Source organism: Zea mays, chromosome 2 (genome assembly GCF_902167145.1).
Source record: "Zea mays cultivar B73 chromosome 2, Zm-B73-REFERENCE-NAM-5.0, whole genome shotgun sequence".
In the NCBI taxonomy this organism is placed as follows: Eukaryota; Viridiplantae; Streptophyta; class Magnoliopsida; order Poales; family Poaceae; genus Zea; species Zea mays.
In genome coordinates this window covers 238,569,496-238,593,380 of record NC_050097.1, presented here as the reverse complement: position 1 = coordinate 238,593,380, position 23,885 = coordinate 238,569,496, and the positions used below count along the sequence as shown (strand labels likewise).

At 47.1% G+C, this 23,885-nt stretch overlaps 3 protein-coding genes across 7 annotated transcripts; all 3 read right to left on the bottom strand.

The window, feature by feature from the left end:
- Positions 1 to 78: 78 nt before the first annotated feature.
- Positions 79 to 4,163, bottom strand: LOC100280586 (uncharacterized). The gene is made up of 7 exons (NM_001153505.2): positions 3,309 to 4,163; positions 2,369 to 2,601; positions 1,983 to 2,270; positions 1,768 to 1,896; positions 1,476 to 1,649; positions 924 to 1,031; positions 79 to 790 (listed from the first exon to the last, which is right to left on the bottom strand). The coding sequence occupies exons 1-7, from the start codon at positions 4,150 to 4,152 to the stop codon at positions 581 to 583; spliced, it is 1,986 nt and encodes a 661-aa protein (NP_001146977.2). The 5' UTR covers positions 4,153 to 4,163; the 3' UTR covers positions 79 to 580.
- A 9,555-nt stretch (positions 4,164 to 13,718) lies between these two features.
- On the bottom strand, positions 13,719 to 17,820 carry LOC100282517 (uncharacterized). 5 transcript variants are annotated; one of them, NM_001361152.1, is made up of 8 exons: positions 17,251 to 17,476; positions 15,319 to 15,391; positions 15,132 to 15,232; positions 14,824 to 14,907; positions 14,635 to 14,729; positions 14,430 to 14,492; positions 14,244 to 14,339; positions 13,894 to 14,138 (listed from the first exon to the last, which is right to left on the bottom strand). In NM_001361152.1, exons 1-8 carry the CDS (start codon positions 17,321 to 17,323, stop codon positions 14,049 to 14,051), a joined length of 675 nt encoding a protein of 224 aa, NP_001348081.1. In that variant the 5' UTR covers positions 17,324 to 17,476; the 3' UTR covers positions 13,894 to 14,048. The 5 variants fall into 5 exon arrangements, with proteins under 5 accessions (XP_008667971.1, XP_035820692.1, XP_008667972.1 ...); NM_001155425.2 differs by having other exon boundaries at positions 13,896 to 14,138; positions 14,842 to 14,907; positions 17,251 to 17,469; XM_008669749.4 differs by lacking the exon at positions 14,824 to 14,907 and having other exon boundaries at positions 13,719 to 14,138; positions 17,251 to 17,820.
- Positions 17,821 to 19,164: 1,344 nt separating this feature from the next.
- Positions 19,165 to 23,649, bottom strand: LOC103648223 (hydroxyproline O-galactosyltransferase GALT6). Its single transcript, XM_008672710.4, has 7 exons — positions 22,636 to 23,649; positions 22,295 to 22,539; positions 21,820 to 22,107; positions 21,616 to 21,744; positions 21,342 to 21,515; positions 20,409 to 20,516; positions 19,165 to 19,819 (listed from the first exon to the last, which is right to left on the bottom strand). Exons 1-7 carry the CDS (start codon positions 23,432 to 23,434, stop codon positions 19,613 to 19,615), a joined length of 1,950 nt encoding a protein of 649 aa, XP_008670932.1. The 5' UTR covers positions 23,435 to 23,649; the 3' UTR covers positions 19,165 to 19,612.
- Positions 23,650 to 23,885: the final 236 nt, after the last annotated feature.

The window sequence follows — 23,885 nt, the reverse complement described above, 5'->3', positions numbered from 1 at the left end:
ATATCATCCTGCTTGAATATGTGGCATGCTATTTAACGAGAATGGCATAACAAAAGAAGACACGTTGATTTTTTTTTTCACGCACAAGTTCGTATATAAGATAAGCCAACACAAATACAAACTCAGAAAATCATTTTTTATAGACAAGCACAGCCTACCAACCGAACTCACCCAAGTTAAAATTTCTAGGTCAAAGAAGTTTGACGCAAAGCACAAGGATAGATCCCATATGATCCGGAGCCCTACTTAGCCTCATGTACTGGATCTACCACCTAAAAATATCAACAGGTGGTAGCAGCAGCAGCAGCATAAGAGAATCCCCGACCATGGACGCCGACCAGGGCTGTCAGAATCAGCAGCTCAAACGGGCCACCGACCAAAAGAATGAAAGAATCATCGCATCACAAGGTCCAGAAGAGCAACCTCCTCCTGCAAACCCACCGTCGTAACGGGTCGTCGTCAGCTGTGTCCATCGCAGAAGAGCTGCGCTTACGGGCTGCCGACCCGTCGTCCACCACCATCTGTTTCTCTCCTCTTTGATCAAGAAAGAGTACAAAATCAGGCTCTCTCTCGCAATGCGTCATCTGACGTTGCAGCACCGGGCACTCCCGGACTGCAGCTTCCGCCACAGGCAGATCATGTGCTGCGGGGACTGGTAGTGCGCCGTGAAGTAGCCGTTGTAGCAGCCCGACTGGTAGAACCGCACGTCGTGCCGGATCTCCACCGCCCGCCGCGTCCTGTTGAACTTCTCCACCCACATGCCCATGCTCACATCCTCCATCTTAAACAGCTGCGGCACCAAAACGAAACGAAACAAAACAGATAATTTGAGCTACTGCTGCTTAGTTTAAGTGTGCTTAGCATTGTCTATGGTTCACTTGACTCGGATATTACATAGCCAGAGAACTATTTATTATGCTTACCCGAAGCGTCTGGTTGTCGAATTCGGACACGATGTAGCGAGCAATATCGGATGAAATTACGTAGCCAGGTCCATTAGCATAATTCGGATACAGTGCTTCAGGCCATTCCTGCATAGAAAAAGAAGATACATTTTCAATGATAAATGCCACTGTATTTTGCTATCTAGATTGTCAAGAAGAGCTGTTGTCCACTTCTTTAGATTAGACCAGGATAGAGCCAAAGGGGTGACCCACAACTATGGGCACTACAACTACAGCTGTCACCGACAAACTATATATGGGCACAGTGCTTAACTCACAAGCATACTCATTGTTTGCTAAGAAACGGAAAATATATATAATAAAATGGAAGGTTTCCTTACACTTTTCAAGAGGTCTAAGCTATAGTGAGACATGTTATCTTAATGGTCATAGAGAAAATAAACAGAAAGAAGACGTGCAGCTGGGTCGATACGCTTAGATGTCTGTTTGCCAGCAAAAGCTGGATACTGCGTGGCAAAAAATCCTACTGTTCCAGGTTCTTCCACAATTACACATGAGACAACAATTTACCTCGTACGTTACTGCCCACTTGCCAGATCTTAGTGGTCGATGGAAGTAGTTTATACTCCCTACGTAAACGCTTTTATCGTTTCCAACATTCTTCACTTGATCCAGTACCGAATCGATCCTCACGAATGTGTCGTCGTCGCATTTCATTACGTACTTTGCAGGGACGACGCGCACCTGCATTAACGAGGACGATTAGCTGTAAATATGAACGGGACGGACCTGTAAGAAGAGATCTGGTGGCACAGATCACATGTAACTATTACTTGGTTCTTGCCAAACTGAAATAGCTTACCCCATACTCAGCAATGGCAACGGTCTTCAACACAACGAGGTCATAGGTATCGATAAAAGGCACTATGACAATGTCCTGGAAGAACTCTGCCTCCTTCTTGAGCTCTGCGTTAACCTCCTTCTTTCCATTCTGCGAATTTTCTTAGTCCAGTAAGCATTTTGCAGCATGCGAATTTGGGGGAAAAACATTTGATGGCTAAAGGTGGTAGTAATTACCAGAGCCACAAAGAACCGAGCTACAACATTGGATGATTTCCTTGTATACATCATCCACGATTTCCTTACAGCCATACGCTCAGCAAAATGGCTGGCTGCAGAAAGAATGCCGATGAAAAGCTCAACAGGTTCAGTGGGCAGAGGTGGAGCTCTCCACTGTTCAGACATCTCAAGGTATCGCTCGGGAGCGAAGCTTGGATGCGAATTGGGTAGAGAACTAGCAAAAATCGACTCAATATCGATGTCTCCATTCAGGGATAATGCAGTTGCATCCTCAAGAGAGTAACCCTGAAGAGAGAGAGAGAGAGAGAATAACTGGCAACAATTAGCAATACATACCTCAGGACTACACACCAAGATTTATGAGGCTCTAACTGACAACTTACAGTGCGGTAAGGAAACGAAGCAACATGCCGCCCATCAACATTAACATGGTAACCTTCCAAACCAGCTGTTAAAGTCATAACAAATAGCTTGCCTTCCGTGAATGGGTATGGCCAAATGATGCGGACATCCTTAGGCCTGCCAATCAAACGCTTGACCCACCATTTCATCTTTGATTCCTCTGACTTGCTGTCATCGTCACGGATCCATTTCTCACACTTGAGTTGCCCGTCAACTGAAACATGAAAGTGAGACATGTCACATGAATCATGTGCCAATGTTGCAAAGCAAAGTCAGGGTTGTATTCTTGAAGTAAAAGAAATCCTGGTTTTAGCAGCATTGAATCATCCGTAACTTATAAGTAGCTGGAACTCATTGGACACATGAACTCCTAAAAACACAACACATGTTGTGGCAGTAGAAATTGTTTATGTTCCAATAAGAGGAAAAAAAAACAAAGACAAGAAGGGTCAGGTTCCCACGTCAGTTGCCTCGTCAAAACTGAACAGCTCTGAACGCGGTTGCAGGTCAATATGTGCCTTGTAAGATTCCATTCGATTTTAAAAATGGGACGCGTCGGCATCAGACCCCTCGCTCACATTTCTCCGCAAACAGGAAAGAAAAAACAAATCTGGAAATGAATTCTAACCGTTTCTAGAAATTTCCTGCGCCAAGTTTGTACCTTCTATGCCCAATTCCACCAAGCTAAGCTATTCCACACCCTGAAGTTGACTGGCTTCAATTTCCGTAACTAACAAGTCACCCATTAATAGTCGTACTCGTACCGACCTCGATCTTTGTAGTTAATTGAAAACTAAACCAGAAAAACGGCAGCTAGAACATAGGACGATTAATCGAAGAATCAAAGTAATAATCAAAATAGCAAATCAAAATGAACCCCGACAAATCCGGAGGTCGCTGGAGAGGTTGACGACAACTCACCGGTGTCCTCGACGGGGCGGGAGGCGAAGCCCTCGCAGCGCTGCGACTGTCCCCACTGCATCCGGTAGCAGCTGTTCATCTCGACGACGGGCTTCCGGCTGTAGTCCCCGCGGATCCTGGGGTTCAAGTGCAGGATCCTGGGCGGCGCCTCCCCGTCGACGGCCTTGGTGCCGACCAGCTCGACCATGAACTGCGACACCATGACCGCGGCCTCCCCGTCCTTGCGCTCGGCGATCTTGGGGTCGTACTCGGGCCGGGCGGGCCGGGGCCGGGCCACCACGGTGACGTGGGAGCCCACCGCCAGCCCGCAGGGGAGCTCCACCACGCGGACGCCGTCGTAGGGGAGCTGCTCCCGGTGCACGGCGACCGAGGCGGGGCAGGTCGGCGGCGGCGACGACGCGGGCGCAGACGCGGCGGTGGGGTTGGCCGTGGCCTGGAGGTGGGCGAGGTGCGGCTTGGCCGCGGCGAAGGCGTCGGCGGCGGTGTTGTCGAAGGGGGTGGCCGTGGCATTGGGCCGCGGGAGGAGGAGGAGGGAAGAGAAGATCGGGAGCCGCGGCGTGGAGCCCGGGGCCGGTGCGGCGGCGGCGGGGAAGGCCCGCTTGGAGGGGCGGGCGGGCGAGAACGGGGACGTGAACGCCGCCGCCGCGGCCTCCAGCTCCCGCCGGCGCGGGTGCTGGAAGGGGAGCGAGGAGGAGGAGGAGGAGGTGGTGGCGGCGGGGGAGGACGACGCCAGAAAGGGCAGCAGGGGCAGCTCGAAGAGGAGGACGAAGGCGAAGTAACCGGCCGCGGCGGCGAGGAGGCCTGCGCGGACCAGGCGCTTCTTCCGCGGAGGCGGTGTCGGCATCGCGGACGGCGGAAGGTTCTGGAAGGCAGTGGGGGTGGGAGCCTGGGAGGGGAGGGGAGGGGTAGTAGCCGTTTGGTGCGGTGCGGGAAGGGGGCTGGGTGGTGGTAAATACTAGCTGGAGAGGAGGGTCGGGGTCGCCGGGTCTGGGCGCGTTGAGCTGAGGTGAGCTGTGACCGTTGCGGGGGACGCGGGGTGGGGGGTCGCCGCGGCGGCGGCGCAGGGCATGGACCCTTGTGTTGTGAGGAGGCTGGAACAGCAAGCACAACGGATAGGTGGTAATACGCGTATGATAACGGCGGTTTTGTTGGGTTAGTTACAAACTTCCGGTAGTTTTACTTTTTACGACGGTGAACTGATGAAACCTAATGTTGGGTTGTAAATTTTGTATCGAGTATATTACATGTTCGTTTCGTATTAAAGTTAGCTGTTTGAAGCTATAATTAAAATTTATAGAAAAAACACTACCTTTACTATATTAAAGTACGAATTTTATTGGTTCTATGATTTATGCCATCGTTCATGCCCCATTTAAATTGTAAAAAATGTTAAAATTACGTATACATGAGGATTTTTGAACTTAAGTTATTGACTCTAAAACCACATCCATCCACTTAGCAAGTAGAACACACATGCCTCTTATTTTATACTAAACATAAGTATAAATAAAAACTGCAGCAATATACGAACACTTTGCTTTTTTTGTAATGCTTTAGGGCCTGTTTGTTTACCCCCCAGATTATATAATCTGGATTAAATAATCCTAAGAGTCAAACAAACAGTCTAGCTTATTTGCCCAGATTATATAATCTAACCCATTGGATTATGATAATCCATAAGCAAGTGAGGAGGTGCTTATTTCAGATTATTTTTTCCCACTTTCCCACTACCCTTTCAAGTTTCCTAGAAATTACCCACCATTGTCATTATAATCTACCGAATCGTTTTTGCGCCTATCGGATCGGAGAAGCCCGCCGCCCAGCAGAAACACGCCAGATAATCTGGGTAAACAAACAGGACTACTCAGATTATATAATCCAAATTATATAATCCAGATTATATAATCCTCAAAAAATAATCCAGATTATATAATCCATTGGGGTAAACAAACAGGCCCTTACTCTCACGTAGGGCTGGGCGAGATACTCGTCGGCTCACTCGTTTCGTGGTTAGTTCGGCTCGGCTCGGCTCGTTTGAATTTTTTCACGAGCTGATGTGACATCCTAGCTCGATTCGTTCGAGCCAGCTCGGTTTGTTAACGAACCAGCTCGCGAGCTAAACGAGCTACCACATTTCATCAAAACGAAACTATATGCGTATTATTTACGTAACGATTGATGAATATGTTATATGTATGTGTGATGTCTATAGCCTATGAGTTAAACTAATGATTAATGAACTGTGTCTATGTGTTAAATTGGTCTATGTGAATATAATTGTGGGTTAAACTGGTGAACATGTGTGTGAATGGTGAATTGATGAGTGATAAGTTGTGTTAATTTGTTGTTACATTGATATGGGTTGCGAAACAATGTGTATAATTATTATTTTCTATTGTTAATTTAGTTTAGAATTTATTATTATATACAAAATTTTTTTGCTCTGGTCGTTTTCGTCGCTCTTGTCGTCCATGACCACTTTCATTTTACCCTCGGGCATATGGCACCATATGGATTCTCTAGCGGAATCTCAACGAGTATTCTATATATGGTCGGGGTAGGTGTCTTTCACAAACCTCCTCGATCTAGGACGCCCCATGGCGAGGAGGGAAAGTGGAAGAAACATTTGGTTTCTCTCTCCCTCCCCCACAATAGATCATATGTGTAGGGTAGGTTAGTTTTTATAGCATACTGGTTTTACATACATAACTAAGACCAATACATGTGTGTATAAAAAATATACACTTATCCAAACAACGCCGTAAAGATTAATCGGACACACTAGATTAAGGTCAATACATGGGTATGTAGACAATATTATATATAATACTCCCTCCATCTTAAATTATTTAAGATTCGTTTTAGTTAATTAATGAGTTCATATAATACTTGATGCATATGTTTTACATATGATTTTACATATGATTAGAAGAGGCGAGCGACTGTCCTTAGAGGTGCGGAGGCGAAGCGAGCGAGCGATAGCCGACGATAAAGAAAGAAGCGAGCAATTGCACCTGCGTGTGCGAACATCGACGCAGCCAAGAAGCTAAACGGGTGACGGAGAAGCGAGCAACTGTGTATGTCTGCGAACGACGACGCAACAAAGAAGCTAGGCAGATGTCAGACGCGAAGAAAGACCAAGGGTCTTCGATCTAGTGCTGCTAATGGGTCGGGCTAAGGTATCGCCACATTTGGTCCTCCGCCCCTGCCCTCAGGCATATGACACCATGTGGATTCTCTGGTGAAACCTCGATGAGTATATATGGTCGGGGTAGGTGTCTTTCGCGAACCTCCTCGATCTAGGACGCCCCATGGCGAGGAGGGAAAGCGGAAGAAACCTTTGGTTTCTCTCTCTCTCCCCCCTCTCCCCCAAACATATCGCAATCTATATGTGTAGGTTAGGTTAGTTTTTATAGCATACTAGTTTTACATACATAACTAAGACCAATACATGTGTGTATAAACAATATACACTTATTCAAACAACGCCCTAAAGATTAATCGGACACACTAGATTAAGGTCAATAAATAGGTATGTAGACAATATTATATAGAATACTCGCTCCATCTTAAATTATTTAAGATTCGTTTTAGTTAATTAATAAGTTTATATAATACTTGATCCATATATGTTGTTATATATATATGTATGAATGTAGATATAGAAATCAAGAGCTAAAAAGACTTATATTTTAGGACTTAGGAGAGTATGTACAAGACGAACATACTACTCCAATACATCACCGCCAACGGGGAGAAAACTGCATCACAGAAAGGGGGGCCACGTGGGTACAGGACGCGGCACCAGACGACGCATCGGTCGCCAATCTACGCAGCAACCCTTTCTGTGATGTCCAACGAGTTGATGGCCCTGCGGAGGGAGCTATAGATGTCCAAACAGTGCGGGGCGCCCGTTTGGCCCGTGGCACGACACGAATTTAGCCTGGTCCAAACACGGCCCGGCACGGTCGGTTACGGGCCCGGGCCGTCACGACCCTTTTAGCGGGCCGGGTATGGGCAGATACGGCGGCCCGCGTGCTTTGGCCCGGCCCGGCCCGGCCCGATAAATGGGTCGGCCCGACGGCGGCCCGCATATTTATGTAAATACTAAATATGTAAATACATTTAATTCTCTCATAGTATGTAAATACTAAATACGCGGCCAAACATATATAAAATACATACATAAATATAAAATGCATACATAAATATTTTGTTGTCTTAATATATATAAATAATATGTTATTATATATGATTAATTCTGTTAAATATATGTATTTATATACCGTTCTACTATTGGTTCGGGCCAGTGCCTGGCCCGGTCCGTTGAGGCCCACCGGGCCAACGGGCCGACCCGGCACGATTTTTCCCTGTGCGTGCCGGGTTTGGGCATGTCCTTAGGCACGTGGGCCAGCCCGACCCGGCCCGAAGCATCAACGGCCCTATTTGTACCGGGCCGAAACGGGTTCGGGCCGGGTCCGTGCCGGGTGACCCGTTTGGACATCTATAGAGGGAGCAAAGCGCTCGTGGTCGTTTTTTTCGTCGCTTCATGTCGCCCACGACCACTTTCATTTTACCCCTCTGGCGTATGGCACTATGTGGATTCTCTGGCGGAACCTCGACGAGTATTCTATATATGGTCGGGGTAGGTACGCCCCATGGCGAGGAGGGAAAGCGGAAGAAACATTTGGTTTCTCTCCCCCCAATAGATCATATGTGTAGGGTAGGTTAGTTTTTATAGCATACTGGTTTTACGTACATAACTAAGACCAGTACATGTGTGTATAAACAATATACACTTATCCAAACAACGCCCTAGATATTAATTGAACACACTAGATTAAGGTCAATACATGGGTATGTAGACAATATTACATAGAATACTCCCTCAGTCTTAAATTATTTAAGATTTGTTTTAGTTAATTAATAAGTTTATATAATACTTGATCCATATATGTTTTATATATATGTCTGAATGTAGATATAGAAACCAAGGGCTAAAAAGACTTATATTTTAGGACTTAGGAGAGTATGTACAAGACGAACATACTACTCCAATACATCACCGCCAACGGGGAGAAAACTGCATCACAGAAAGGGGGGCCACGTGGGTACAGGACGCGGCACCAGACGACGCATCGGTCGCCAATCTACGCAGCAACCCTTTCTGTGATGTCCAACGAGTTGATGGCCCTGCGGAGGGAGCTATAGATGTCCAAACAGTGCGGGGCGCCCGTTTGGCCCGTGGCACGACACGAATTTAGCCTGGTCCAAACACGGCCCGGCACGGTCGGTTACGGGCCCGGGCCGTCACGGCCCTTTTAGCGGGCCGGGTATGGGCAGATACGGCGGCCCGCGTGCTTTGGCCCGGCCCGGCCCGGCCCGATAAATGGGTCGGCCCGACGGCGGCCCGCATATTTATGTAAATACTAAATATGTAAATACATTTAATTCTCTCATAGTATGTAAATACTAAATACGCGGCCAAACATATATAAAATACATACATAAATATAAAATGCATACATAAATATTTTGTTGTCTTAATATATATAAATAATATGTTATTATATATGATTAATTCTGTTAAATATATGTATTTATATACCGTTCTACTATTGGTTCGGGCCAGTGCCTGGCCCGGTCCGTTGAGGCCCACCGGGCCAACGGGCCGACCCGGCACGATTTTTCCCTGTGCGTGCCGGGTTTGGGCATGTCCTTAGGCACGTGGGCCAGCCCGACCCGGCCCGAAGCATCAACGGCCCTATTTGTACCGGGCCGAAACGGGTTCGGGCCGGGTCCGTGCCGGGTGACCCGTTTGGACATCTATAGAGGGAGCAAAGCGCTCGTGGTCGTTTTTTCGTCGCTTCATGTCGCCCACGACCACTTTCATTTTACCCCTCTGGCGTATGGCACTATGTGGATTCTCTGGCGGAACCTCGACGAGTATTCTATATATGGTCGGGGTAGGTACGCCCCATGGCGAGGAGGGAAAGCGGAAGAAACATTTGGTTTCTCTCCCCCCAATAGATCATATGTGTAGGGTAGGTTAGTTTTTATAGCATACTGGTTCTACGTACATAACTAAGACCAGTACATGTGTGTATAAACAATATACACTTATCCAAACAACGCCCTAGATATTAATTGAACACACTAGATTAAGGTCAATACATGGGTATGTAGACAATATTACATAGAATACTCCCTCAGTCTTAAATTATTTAAGATTTGTTTTAGTTAATTAATAAGTTTATATAATACTTGATCCATATATGTTTTATATATATGTCTGAATGTAGATATAGAAACCAAGGGCTAAAAAGACTTATATTTTAGGACTTAGGAGAGTATGTACAAGACGAACATACTACTCCAATACATCACCGCCAACGGGGAGAAAACTGCATCACAGAAAGGGGGGCCACGTGGGTACAGGACGCGGCACCAGACGACGCATCGGTCGCCAATCTACGCAGCAACCCTTTCTGTGATGTCCAACGAGTTGATGGCCCTGCGGAGGGAGCTATAGATGTCCAAACAGTGCGGGGCGCCCGTTTGGCCCGTGGCACGACACGAATTTAGCCTGGTCCAAACACGGTCCGGCACGGTCGGTTACGGGCCCGGGCCGGCACGGCCCTTTTAGCGGGCCGGGTATGGGCAGATACGGCGGCCCGCGTGCTTTGGCCCGGCCCGGCCCGGCCCGATAAATGGGTCAGCCCGACGGCGGCCCGCATATTTATGTAAATACTAAATATGTAAATACATTTAATTCTCTCATAGTATGTAAATACTAAATACGCGGCCAAACATATATAAAATACATACATAAATATAAAATGCATACATAAATATTTTGTTGTCTTAATATATATAAATAATATGTTATTATATATGATTAATTCTGTTAAATATATGTATTTATATACCGTTCTACTATTGGTTCGGGCCAGTGCCTGGCCCGGTCCGTTGAGGCCCACCGGGCCAACGGGCCGACCCGGCACGATTTTTCCCTGTGCGTGCCGGGTTTGGGCATGTCCTTAGGCACGTGGGCCAGCCCGACCCGGCCCGAAGCATCAACGGCCCTATTTGTACCGGGCCGAAACGGGTTCGGGCCGGGTCCGTGCCGGGTGACCCGTTTGGACATCTATAGAGGGAGCAAAGCGCTCGTGGTCGTTTTTTCGTCGCTTCATGTCGCCCACGACCACTTTCATTTTACCCCTCTGGCGTATGGCACTATGTGGATTCTCTGGCGGAACCTCGACGAGTATTCTATATATGGTCGGGGTAGGTACGCCCCATGGCGAGGAGGGAAAGCGGAAGAAACATTTGGTTTCTCTCCCCCCAATAGATCATATGTGTAGGGTAGGTTAGTTTTTATAGCATACTGGTTTTACGTACATAACTAAGACCAGTACATGTGTGTATAAACAATATACACTTATCCAAACAACGCCCTAGATATTAATTGAACACACTAGATTAAGGTCAATACATGGGTATGTAGACAATATTACATAGAATACTCCCTCAGTCTTAAATTATTTAAGATTTGTTTTAGTTAATTAATAAGTTTATATAATACTTGATCCATATATGTTTTATATATATGTCTGAATGTAGATATAGAAACCAAGGGCTAAAAAGACTTATATTTTAGGACTTAGGAGAGTATGTACAAGACGAACATACTACTCCAATACATCACCGCCAACGGGGAGAAAACTGCATCACAGAAAGGGGGGCCACGTGGGTACAGGACGCGGCACCAGACGACGCATCGGTCGCCAATCTACGCAGCAACCCTTTCTGTGATGTCCAACGAGTTGATGGCCCTGCGGAGGGAGCTATAGATGTCCAAACAGTGCGGGGCGCCCGTTTGGCCCGTGGCACGACACGAATTTAGCCTGGTCCAAACACGGCCCGGCACGGTCGGTTACGGGCCCGGGCCGTCACGGCCCTTTTAGCGGGCCGGGTATGGGCAGATACGGCGGCCCGCGTGCTTTGGCCCGGCCCGGCCCGGCCCGGCCCGATAAATGGGTCGGCCCAACGGCGGCCCGCATATTTATGTAAATACTAAATATGTAAATACATTTAATTCTCTCATAGTATGTAAATACTAAATACGCGGCCAAACATATATAAAATACATACATAAATATAAAATGCATACATAAATATTTTGTTGTCTTAATATATATAAATAATATGTTATTATATATGATTAATTCTGTTAAATATATGTATTTATATACCGTTCTACTATTGGTTCGGGCCAGTGCCTGGCCCGGTCCGTTGAGGCCCACCGGGCCAACGGGCCGACCCGGCACGATTTTTCCCTGTGCGTGCCGGGTTTGGGCATGTCCTTAGGCACGTGGGCCAGCCCGACCCGGCCCGAAACATCAACGGCCCTATTTGTACCGGGCCGAAACGGGTTCGGGCCGGGTCCGTGCCGGGTGACCCGTTTGGACATCTATAGAGGGAGCAAAGCGCTCGTGGTCGTTTTTTTCGTCGCTTCATGTCGCCCACGACCACTTTCATTTTACCCCTCTGGCGTATGGCACTATGTGGATTCTCTGGCGGAACCTCGACGAGTATTCTATATATGGTCGGGGTAGGTACGCCCCATGGCGAGGAGGGAAAGCGGAAGAAACATTTGGTTTCTCTCCCCCCAATAGATCATATGTGTAGGGTAGGTTAGTTTTTATAGCATACTGGTTTTACGTACATAACTAAGACCAGTACATGTGTGTATAAACAATATACACTTATCTAAACAACGCCCTAGATATTAATTGAACACACTAGATTAAGGTCAATACATGGGTATGTAGACAATATTACATAGAATACTCCCTCAGTCTTAAATTATTTAAGATTTGTTTTAGTTAATTAATAAGTTTATATAATACTTGATCCATATATGTTTTATATATATGTCTGAATGTAGATATAGAAACCAAGGGCTAAAAAGACTTATATTTTAGGACTTAGGAGAGTATGTACAAGACGAACATACTACTCCAATACATCACCGCCAACGGGGAGAAAACTGCATCACAGAAAGGGGGGCCACGTGGGTACAGGACGCGGCACCAGACGACGCATCGGTCGCCAATCTACGCAGCAACCCATCATTGTAAAGAAAACATTTGCGCATTCCAGTTCCAGATGAGCGCAACCGCCATACCTGGCACCAGAACCACCGATGCTCGCGGGCGGCACGGCAATGGCCACGGGCCTGTTTGGTTCAGCTTTTTTCTGACCAGCTTTTCCGTGAATCTAGCTGTGAGGAGAATCTGGCTGTGTAGAGAATCTGAGTATCATTAGGATTACGTGCGGAGGAAGATAAAGTTGTCCATAGGACTCAGGATCTAGAAAGTGACGGATTACTACTATTGCGACGACTCAACCGATTATATGTTTATGTTGATTTTGAATGATTTTTACCCAAACGAATTTTATAGAAGCTGGCTGAAAAGCTAAGTGTTTGGCAGTCCGCAGCAGCTTTTGGTGACCAGAAACTGCGAAAAGACGAAACAAACAGGGGCCACATCTCAAGTTTTCTGAGTAGCCAGCCCGGCCGGCGCCGCAATCACAGCGTGGCACCGGTCGTCCCGCCCGCCACCGCCAGCGCATATGCTCGTCGGAAAACACCCAGCCCGTAACGGCTGTTAGGATTATGCTTGGAAATAATTAGTCAAGGCGACCATGATTAGATATGCATGCATTGGTTGGTTCTCCGTTGGACGTGGACCCCAACTGCCTGTCTCTACTCTCTACTCTACGTGCTCTCGATCGGGCTGGCGCCACCTGCTGTCGCCGCCCAGATCATGCCCGCCGCCTGTATAATCCTTGTTATCCCTGCCTCTTTCTCGCTTGCACGCCGACGGGCCATGGAATCCGGAGCTGATCTCTTCTTTCTCTCTCACGGCTAGCGGTATGGAAACTCCATTTTTCCAAAAAATTTACTTTTTGAAAAATGAAAATATCTAAAGAAAATAGAAAATGGAGTTTTCAAACTAGCGTTGAATAACAAAAAGTACCGAACGAGTCCGGCTCTAGTGCTCGAATGATCCGCGCCCCTCCGATCAGATTAACTCCATGCACCAACACGGACCGTCCATCCCAGAGCACGGACCGTCGTAGGAAAAGCGTCGCTCCTGAACTCAGGTCGCGGACCGTCAGAACGCACTACTAGATGGTACACCTCCTATTAATTGGCGCTGTCGCCAACAACTAGCCCGGGATTAGCAGCTAGGGGAAGCATCTGTTGACCCAGCTTTGGTCGGATCAACGAGCACAAAACAGAGACGTCTGGAGGATCCGTCTATTGGGACGGAGACCGAGTTTCGTTGCGGCCACGGCCACGACAAAGATCAGCCGGCGTTGGACGAAAACACGGAACAATAGTGAGACAAGCACGCTTCCAAGTTCCACCGTCGACACAATCATCAGACACGTTCTGTTTAGTACGTGACAGGAGCAAACCCACCAGGGCTTTTTTTTTTATCTGCCCCACACACGTTTTGCTCTCAACAAACAAACGACGTGACGTGCGAAGCAGCGGGAGTTAACACATTGATTGAGGTGAATACTAGACAGCGAAATTTATACATCCCGGCTTGGCTTGGCACGGCACCGGAATGAAAGTGAACACATGCGACAATCAGTAACCTAGCAGTCCAGTCACGCGCATCAAGATTCACGCTGCTTGATTTCGCCACGGCAGTCGCCAGATCAGGTGTTACAGCAGGACGACGACCACCGCCGCGAGGAGGCTGCGTCAGCCTGGTCGGGGTCTGGCCTGCTAATCTGAATGGTCGGGGGCTGCACGGTTTCACAGAAGATTAGAGGTGCCAGTTTTTACGTGCCAATCCATGGGATTGGGAATTGGTATAGCAGTCGAACGAGCACACACACAGGTATACGTACCTCAGCCGCAGCGGCAACGGTCTCGGTGAGCCTTTGCTTCACGTCCCTTGCCATGGCGAAGAATACCTGCTCCACATTTCGGTTCGTTTTCGCACTCTGCATGCAAATGTTTTCATGGATGTCCGGGGAAGTATGAGCACATCATATATTACTCAGCAGCAGCTTGTGTTAACGAACTATTATTACCGTCTCGAAAAACTTGATCCCGTATTCATCTGCGAGCTTCTGACCTTGAGCTGTGGAGACCACCTGTTAACAAGGGAAGGGGGAAGGGGGGAGGAGACTATTAGGGCAGCATGCAGAATAAAAACCATGCCATGGGTGGCCGTGCCTGGCACTAGCTAGCAGTAGAGGTAATTTTGTAATAAGAAGAAGAAGAAAAATCACGTACCCGCTTCGCATCCATATCGACCTTGTTGCCCACCAAGATCTTGTTGACATTATCAGATGCGTGCTGCTCTATGTTGCGAATCCAGTTCCTAATGTCTACACGATTCATTAAGAAAAAACAAACAGATACATGAACAAACAAAGTGGGGCTAGCATTTTCCATCTTCTGTCGACGGATGGGGGAATTCACGTGCATGTTGTTGCGTACTATCGAAGGACGATTCGTCTGTGACATCGTATACAAGCAGAATGCCCATAGCTCCTCTGTAGTAAGCTGCATTTTTTTTGGGGGGGGAGGGGGGAGTTGGAGAGAACAATAAATCAAAGGATCAGAGTTAATGTCTTGATCTACCATTTTCTAAATGTTAATGTCTTGATCTAGATCGGGCATTTCTTAAGATCAAGTATAGGGTGCTTCTGAAATTATGCCTACGCCTCATCAATATATAGTACCGCCACAAGAGGATCAGAGCTTTTGAAAAAGGAGAAAATAATTACCAGTGGTAATTGTTCGGAAACGTTCTTGACCAGCAGTGTCCCAAATTTGTAATTTTACACGCTTTCCATCGAGCTCGACCGTCCTAACCTTGAAATCAATGCTTTACAGAAGATGGGAAAAGTGAAGTTCAGAATATCACCATAAATGAATGACTAAAAGAGAGGATGATGTTGCCTGGGTACATACCCGATGGTGGTGATAAAACTTGTCGTGAATGTGTCATCAGAGAACCGCAGCAGCAAGCAACTCTTTCCAACTCCTGGAAATATAAACGGGGCTCTCATTAGACTGGGCTTTATGTTATGTGAGGGAAAGTTGTTGCAACACATAAAAGTTTGACCAAAAGATAATGATCAAGGAGAGAAACTGAATAAAACACACCGACAAGGATGTGGATCATCAGTGACTACAATGGACAGCAAGGGAATAGAGACTTCACAGGGTTCTGACTGTCACTTTCCAACCAAAAAATTAAGAGGAAGATCACACCTACTTTAATTAAGAAAAAAGCATGCAGGATGAGAAAATAATTACCAGTGGTAATTGTTAACTGTCTGATAGAAAGTAGAAAAACAAGATAAGATGAATGAGGAATGATTGTATCCCAACTAAACAGATGGTATGCGCAGATAAAATGTGACCATTTGTCCCAATAAGGAAGAATCATCATCATTGTCATGTTTTTTCCTTATTTATCTTTTCACATACACCTGGTTTTAAATTATTAATCCAGAGAATAATGGATAAATGTCTGTATCAAGTGTCATAGAAGTTACCAAACCAAATGCTAAGCATACTGAGACAATCAACTTCATGATTTGGCATGCACCTGTGGAAGTGTTCAGGGGCTCTATCGCATGGTTGAGATTCAATTAAATGTTTAAAGTTCTAAATTTCTAACGAAGGCAGAAGCGTAGATGTAAAATTAAAGTGGTACAGGTAGGAGTGATTAGGGGCTAGGAGTAGGTGGTAAAACTGAACAGCAAACCTAACTCAACGATTCGATCCAACCTAAAACACAGTCAACTGCAAGTGCAGTAGAGCGGAGCCTCTTTATGGTATTGAATTGGGCCACAACTAATATGCAATGAAACCTTATATGCAAGCAAGTCTTTTGATCCATTAGACCATGATCTAACTGTAGACATAATCATTGTTTATTAGGAGGTTTTATATAAATCTACACGAGCTGGTGGTGGAAGGGATTAAATGTTAAATGTGATACATGGTTGAATCGTAATATAACGGACCAGAAACATTGCTGGCACGCAAGACCTGATTGCATATTAGTTGCTGCCTTGAATTGGAACCACCATGATAAATAAGCAACATTTCACACCTCTCCACTTGTACCCCCCCCCCCCCCTCGGAATTTCTAGCCTACCTAACTCAGCAATTGACCTGGAGAATAGCTCTGTTCTAGGGGGGAAGCTCAGCAAGGTGTAAAGTTTGTACGGAAAGAAAATAAACGTGGATGATCACAGCATAAGCATGTACACAAAAAAAAGGCATCTGTTGGAAAATTTCGCCTGTGTTGCCTCCTGAAAAGAGCAGGTAAAGAAAAGCACGACTGCAAGAGTACAAATTCAGCTCTGCTGCATGCATAAAAGGCCATCCATGTGTAAAGCATGGCTCTCGTCTCAAGTCCTCAAGTCTAAGTGTAGCAAGCAGCAGCGAATAAAGTAGGCGCTGAGCATTAATAACCGGCACAGTCCGCGGGCACGCAGGCATCGCCCATATAGCTCCACTCCAGCCACGGGTTGTAGACTTGTAGTTGTAGCGCATGTACATCGGGCGTGGCGTGGCAGTCCACAGGCAACAAAGGTAGTAGTAGTAGTAGTAGACTACTACTAGAAACAAGGCCATGTTCCTTGAACCCTGGGCAACAAACATCCCGTTCCGCACCGCCGACTCCTCCGGGGATGCAGAAGCGCACGAGGAACAGCCTACATCGCCAGCCAATCTAGCTAATCAGGCCCGCGGGCTGCGGGCAGTAGGAGAGGAGCGCTAAGAAGAAGAGGCAGAGGCAGAGGCAGAGGCCGTAGCCGCGGAGGATCGGGAGGGAGCGGCGTGTTTCTTCGGGGACTAGTTAAGGCGGGAGGAGGAGGGGACACGCACCGCTGTCGCCGATGAGCAGGAGCTTAATCAGGTGGTCGTAGTCGCCCCGCGACCTCGACGGCGGGGCCGCCATGCTCCTCCTCTGCCTCGCGCTTGCTGGCGGTCTCCGGGTCCGGGCTCCCTCTCTCAGAGACCGGGGAGGGGAGGTGGAGTCGGAGGCGACGAGGGGAGGGGACGGAGGCAAGGCAACAGCCCGCAGCGAGAAAGGAGGCGTCCAGCTGTACGCGACGAGCGAGGCAAGGGGGGAAACGGAACAAAACAACGAGGAGGACGGGAACGGAGAGCTGGACGGGACGGTATCTTTTTTTGTACGCTTGCCGGCCAGTGGAGCGCTGCGTGCGTTGGTCTGGTTGGTTACTTGGTTGGACTGGACCTGGCGGCGGCGGCGGCGTACAGCAGAACGGAACGGGCGTTGCCAGTTGGTCCTTGCCTCCTTGCCTTCATTTCAAAACTGCCAAATTGGAGGTGTCTCCGGATGGTGATTGCAAGCCAAAACTAGGGCTGGATACCGAGTTGACTCGGTTCAGCTCGTTAAGCTAACGAGTGTAACTCGACTCGGCTCTTTTACGGAGTTAACTCGGCTCGGCTCGGCTCGGCTCGACTCGTTTACGAACTTGAACTGACTTTTGCTAGCTTTACAAAGCACCCACTTAGGTGTCTCCTTGCTAGCTTTACAAAATACTAATTATGTGAATAAGAATAGAAAGGAGAAAGCAATCCAAGCAATAAGAGCAAAAAAAGAACACAAAACACAGTCTCTCAAGTCAATAAGCGATTGAGTTGAATTTGAGACTTAGAGAGGATTTAATCTTTTGAATGTGTCTTGGAGTGAAGTATTTTGCTCTTGCAATGAATGTGATGGTTAGAATACTTGGATGCCATTGAAGGAGGTGGTTGGAGGTATTTATAGCCTCCAACCACTTCCTAGTCGTTGGTTATTTTTGCTGTCGATGGGTGTAGAGTTTGTGATCTAAATTCTGAAAAAGACGGCCAAGTTGGCGAGCGAAGCGGAGGCCCGTCGCTGGGAGGCTTGGGCCACATATTTTCATAGTTATTTACAACTTCTCACTATTTTCGGGTAGTTTTCATAGTTATTTTATTGTTCCTTGGCTCACTTGTATTGTTCCTCAGCCCAAAAGAGCACTTGACAAAAGACAGAATTCTCTGCACAACACCGAACATGCCTGGTGCGTTGTACCTGACTCGGATACATTGTACATCCTCTTTTAAGTGTCATATCCGGTATGCCATCCGGTACGCCACCAAACACGTCTAATGCACTATAGTCGTCCGTGCCCACACGTAAGACTTCTCTTCAAGTGAGTGTGACATATCCGGTGCACACCGAGGTGTTCAATGCTTTCAGTCTACAACATTCTCAATTTACAACATGACATTCTCAATTACAACATGTGTTCATTTAGGCGCAACACATGTTCTGGTGTGACATTCGTTGTGCCACTAGACGCGTCCTCCGTGCACACATTTCTTCGCTTTGCTTTCTTCTATGTAGTGTTTTGGATCATTACATGTTGGCATCAATATTGACTGTTTCGTACTTATCTATATTTATGGTATATTGACGTCGTGAAAATTATGTAAGTCCTCAGTACGGTCAATTTGAATATGAACAGTATATAGCTATCTCAAAGGCATTACAGATAAATATGGTGAAACCTATCGTTCCATTATAGATTGAACCAAACGACTTACCGTTTTTTTTACAGGGACAGTTCACAAGAGCTTTTCTCACGGTAGTCACCAGAACCAAACACACTCTACAATACTTCGTATCGAAGGCATAAGCTAAGTGCGTTTCTAAAAAAAACAATGTATGTAACTAAAGGGGTGTTTGTTTAGGCAGATTATAATCCCAAACAAACACCCCCTAAGTAAAGTCAAGACTGAATAAGATAATGCGTTAAACAAATTGACTGAAATCTTGAAGGTTGCCCTGTTAACCAGATGTGTTTAGCTGCAACTACAACCAGACCTTAAAGCCATTCTGGAAACAGTAATAACTTAACTGAACTATTTCGACTCTCTATATTTCCAAATTAAGTCCCCGGGCATCTCCAGAGCACCTGCCAACTTCTACCTATGTGTTTGGGCGCTCAAAGAGAGCACAGAGCACAATTATTAGTGTGCTGGCTTGCCCACTGTTGTGACTAGGTAGGATCAGTTGCATGACTCAAGGAGGATATAAACTACCATGAAGATGTATGAATTAATCCCATGTAATGCAGATTACTTTATAACCTAATTTGTTGATTACATGAGACTGGCTCTATGGATGATGGTCAAATGCTACTCATTCTGTAATTGTTGTTTTCTTCTTCTTTTTTGAACTACGCCATCATTGTTATCTCGCATTGCAACAGTCTGGTCTTCCTTCCAGTAACTTCTGCCACATGCATAGCATTAGCCTTGGCGATTGGTAATGAGCAGTATAGTAGTCAGGGACGCATCCATTTGGACAAAATTTGTCGCTGTGAACGTATTCAACGGGTCTTGTCTTATTGAACTGCTCAACCCACACACCCAAGCTCACATCTTCCATTTTGAAGAGCTGCATAAAGAGTAATAGTAAATTAGCTTCTTCATTACTCTGAATTGCTATTGTGAACTCTATACATGTAGAGAGATAATTTAGCAGTTTTCAAACAAGATATCAAACCAAGGCTCACACACAAATGTTATTTGCAATTAGCTAAATAGTCAACAAATATTTAAAGAACCATATAAGACTTCTATCGATCAATATAAACAACCCATTGCCTCTCTGTCCCTTATATTGACACATTGCCTGATCTGATATATGTATAACTAAAAAGTGGCATTTTGGCAAATTTTTTATTCAAAGTGCTATTTTGACAAGTGTCTGACATTCAAATGGCACTTTCGTGAAATGTAAAAAAATAATGCATGGAGGGCCTTTTTGTTGTGACAACTCCCAAAGGGCTACCGAAGGCTCCCACATGAGTGAGGTCTGGAGAAGGGGTAACCTGAGGTAAGGCTTCCCTCCGCAAATGCGGAGAGGCTTGCTTCGAACCCGCAACATGTTAACTCAGTGAGACAAGTCTCACCGCTGCACTAGGTTCATTGCTGTGACAATTTTACAGAGGAGATTTTTTCAAGAGGAAAATATAACATTGTACCATCAACTTTTGCTTCATGAATTCTGACATGATAAAATCAGCAATATCAGATGATATAACATATCCAGGGCCATTTGCATATAACGGATACACCTCTTGTGGCCACTCCTGTGAAGTGATAAACAAGATTAATGATATTAACACTATAAATTAAAACTACTGTAAAAAAAGCATCAAGTGTAAGCTATATCCAGTCACAATATGCCAACAAAATATGTCCGGACAAGATACAATAACCCAGCTTCTGTAAACATATTACTTAATGCTGACTTGTTAGATGACGAACTCTACAATATATGAGTGCGGGTCCGACTGACCAAAAAATGCTATCATGCTGCTTAGATAGCTAAATATGTTAACAGCTAAACAATGGTGCAAGGAATCATATGCGAAATCCCAATAATTGACTTTCGAGGGGCCTGTCGTCAGATGAAGTAATTTTCCAATTTGGTTTACAAAGACTGATAACTTAGTATGTGAAGCATAAAATGGTAGTTTCCAAATAAATGTACCAGGAAAGACATCCAACAACCCCATCTTGACATTGGGTGACAGAAGAGAGAAATAGAATTCCAATTCATTTATTGGGAGACAAATTAGTTGCATTCTAAACATAATAAAGATTAAAAGTAAATAAACAAAAATCTACTGCAAACTGTACACTTCCACAAAAAAATGGAACCCCCCCCCCCAAAAAAGTTAAAAGAATTCAATATCAACTAACATAGGTTTAATTAGTCTTATCCTTTCACAGTTAACCCATTAGTCCAGTACATAACTACAGATGAACATAACTCTATGGAATCATGGCTGCGAAAAGGTAATTTAGCTTTAGCTTCAAGCTATATAACAAATGTTTTAGAAGTATATATAAGGTGGTGCTTGAAGGATGAAATGTAATAACTGCTACGACAAACATTTCATAAGCTTCACCTCATAGGTTACAGCCCATTTCCCATGGCGTAGTGGCTTGTGTTGTATATTCATACTCCCCATGTAAAGACTTCTCCCACCTGGTACCTTCTTAATTTCAGTGACTACTGAATCAAGTCTCACGAAAGTATCATCATCACACTTCATTACATATTTAGCAGAGACAACATGAACCTGGGCAACCAAGTTCACTAATGTCAGAAAAATGTGAATACAACAGCTACAGTACTCCAAAGAAGATTTAGTTCAAACAACAAGAAATTCTCTGCCATACCCCATACTCGCATATTGCAAGAGTCTTCATAACAACAAGATCATAGTTGTCCAGGAAGGGCACAAAAACAATGTCCCGAAAAAATTCAGCTTCCTTCTTCAACTCCGCATTCACTTCCATTCTGCCATGCTGGAGTTGAGAAATACCTTCAGCACAAACACACAAAACAAATCAAGTAGTCTAATCCTTCAGGTTAGTGTTTACCAGTGCAACGAAGAAACGAGCCACCATGTTTGGTGACTTGTGGACAGCAGACATCCATGTCTTCCTCACACCCATACGTTCAGCAAAATGATTGGCTGCTGACAGAATGCCAATGAAAATCTCAACTGGCTCATCAGGCAGCAGAGGAGCCTGCCAAACATTAGAAAACTCCAGATAATTATGTGGCGCAAAACTTGGGTGTGTAGTGGGCAAAGACCCTGCAATCACTGAATGCACATCTAGGTCCCCATTCAGTGACAGGCCTGTAGCGTCCTCCAACACAAACCCCTGCAAGGGCCACAATAAACATAAATTAACTGGACAAGTAGGCCAAGTAGCGAGAACCTCAAGTCCTCAATTGTCCCAAACCACTAATTATTTTATTCGAACTAACTACAATACATAGTGCACGGCAATTATCAAGCATTCACCAGCATTTTGTTAGTGCATGAAGTGGAGAAACATATGCACTTACAGTGCGGTAAGGAAACGAAGTGACATGTCGCCCATCAACGCTCACATGGTAACCCTCCAACCCAGCACTGAGAGTAAGAACAAAGAGCCTGCCCTCCACGAAAGGAAATGGCCAACCGAAATTGACCTCCTCCTTCTGCCCGATCAGCCGATTCAGCCACCATGCCGTCTTTGATGTTGTCTTCGATTTCTCCAACCTGTCATCATCGTCCCTAATCCACTTCTCGCACTTGACCAACCCATCCACTGCACATCAACAAGACATTCATTCAGCATGTCTGAACAACAGAATCCACCTGAGGTCAAACAGTTGAAAACAATGAACTGACAGGGGTCCCCAACCAGTCTCCTCATCCGGGCGTGACCTCCATCCATCGCAGCGCTGCGCGGCGCCCCAGCTCATGCGGTAGCAGGTGTTCTGCTCGATCACCGGGTGGCCGCTCCAGTCCCCGCGGAGGCGCGGGTTGAAGTGGAGCACGCGGGGCGGGTCCTCGCCGTCGACCGCCCTGAGCCCCTGCAGCTCCACCATGAACTGAGACACCATGGCGTGCCGCTCCCCGTCCCTGAGCACCGCGATCGCGGGGTTCCGCTCCTCGTGCGGCGCCCGGGGCGTCGCGGCGACCGTGATGTGGGACCCCAGCGCGAGCCCGCAGGGCAGCTCCACCACGCGGCCCCGCGCGCCGAGCTCCTCCGCGGTGAGCGCGATCGAGTGCGGGCACCTGGCCGCGTCGCTCTCGCCGGAGGGCGCGGCGACGGCGGCGGGGTCGAGGGCCTCGAGGTCGGAGAACGCGCGGGCGCCCGCCGCGACGGCGTCCGCTATGGACCGGCGGAGCGCGCCGGAGCGGGCGGAGTCGAGGAGGCGGACGTCGAGGCCGGAGGCGAAGCGGGAGAGCCGATGATCCTGCCCGTGCGCCGACGCGCCGGGGACGGGCGCCGCGCGCTCGCCCGCGCCGAAGGAGAGGTGGAGCTTCCGCGCTGTACCGCCCGCGGCGCCACCGAATGGCGAGGTGGAGACGAGCGGCGACTCGAGGGCGAGCACGAGGAGCGCGTAGAGGAGCAGCACGGTCGCCAGCCCCTCCATCGCGCGGCGGCGGAAGGTAGCCCCCGCCCCCGCCATCGCCGTCGACGCTGCCTTTCTCATCACTCGACGCAGATCCTAGCCCCACCACTCGACGGCGCGCGCTGCTACGGCGTCGCGGGCGCGCGGCGTGCGCGTGGGCGAGGGCGGGTCCGGGTGCGGAGCATTGGGAGGAACGACGGGGCGGTCGGTTTGTACTTGAGGCGATGGCGAAACGGGCGATTAATGAGCTGCTACTAAAAGACGGGGTTGCTTTTGAAAGGATTTGATTATTGCTCTAGATATGGGATTAGTGTGGGGATTTCGGTTCGAATGTTCGATACGCCGCGATGGCGGTCAGGCGGTGGCCGGTGTCCAGTGGGGTGCGCCGCTGCTGCTGAGGGCGAGCGGTTCGTGGGAGTGTTTGCGTCGTGATTCGTGAGGTGGCGTTGGCCGTTGGGTTCCGGAGGGGTGATGTGGCGCGTGGACTCAGACCGACGTGGCAGGGGTGCGCGGCACACGCCAGTACGCGACA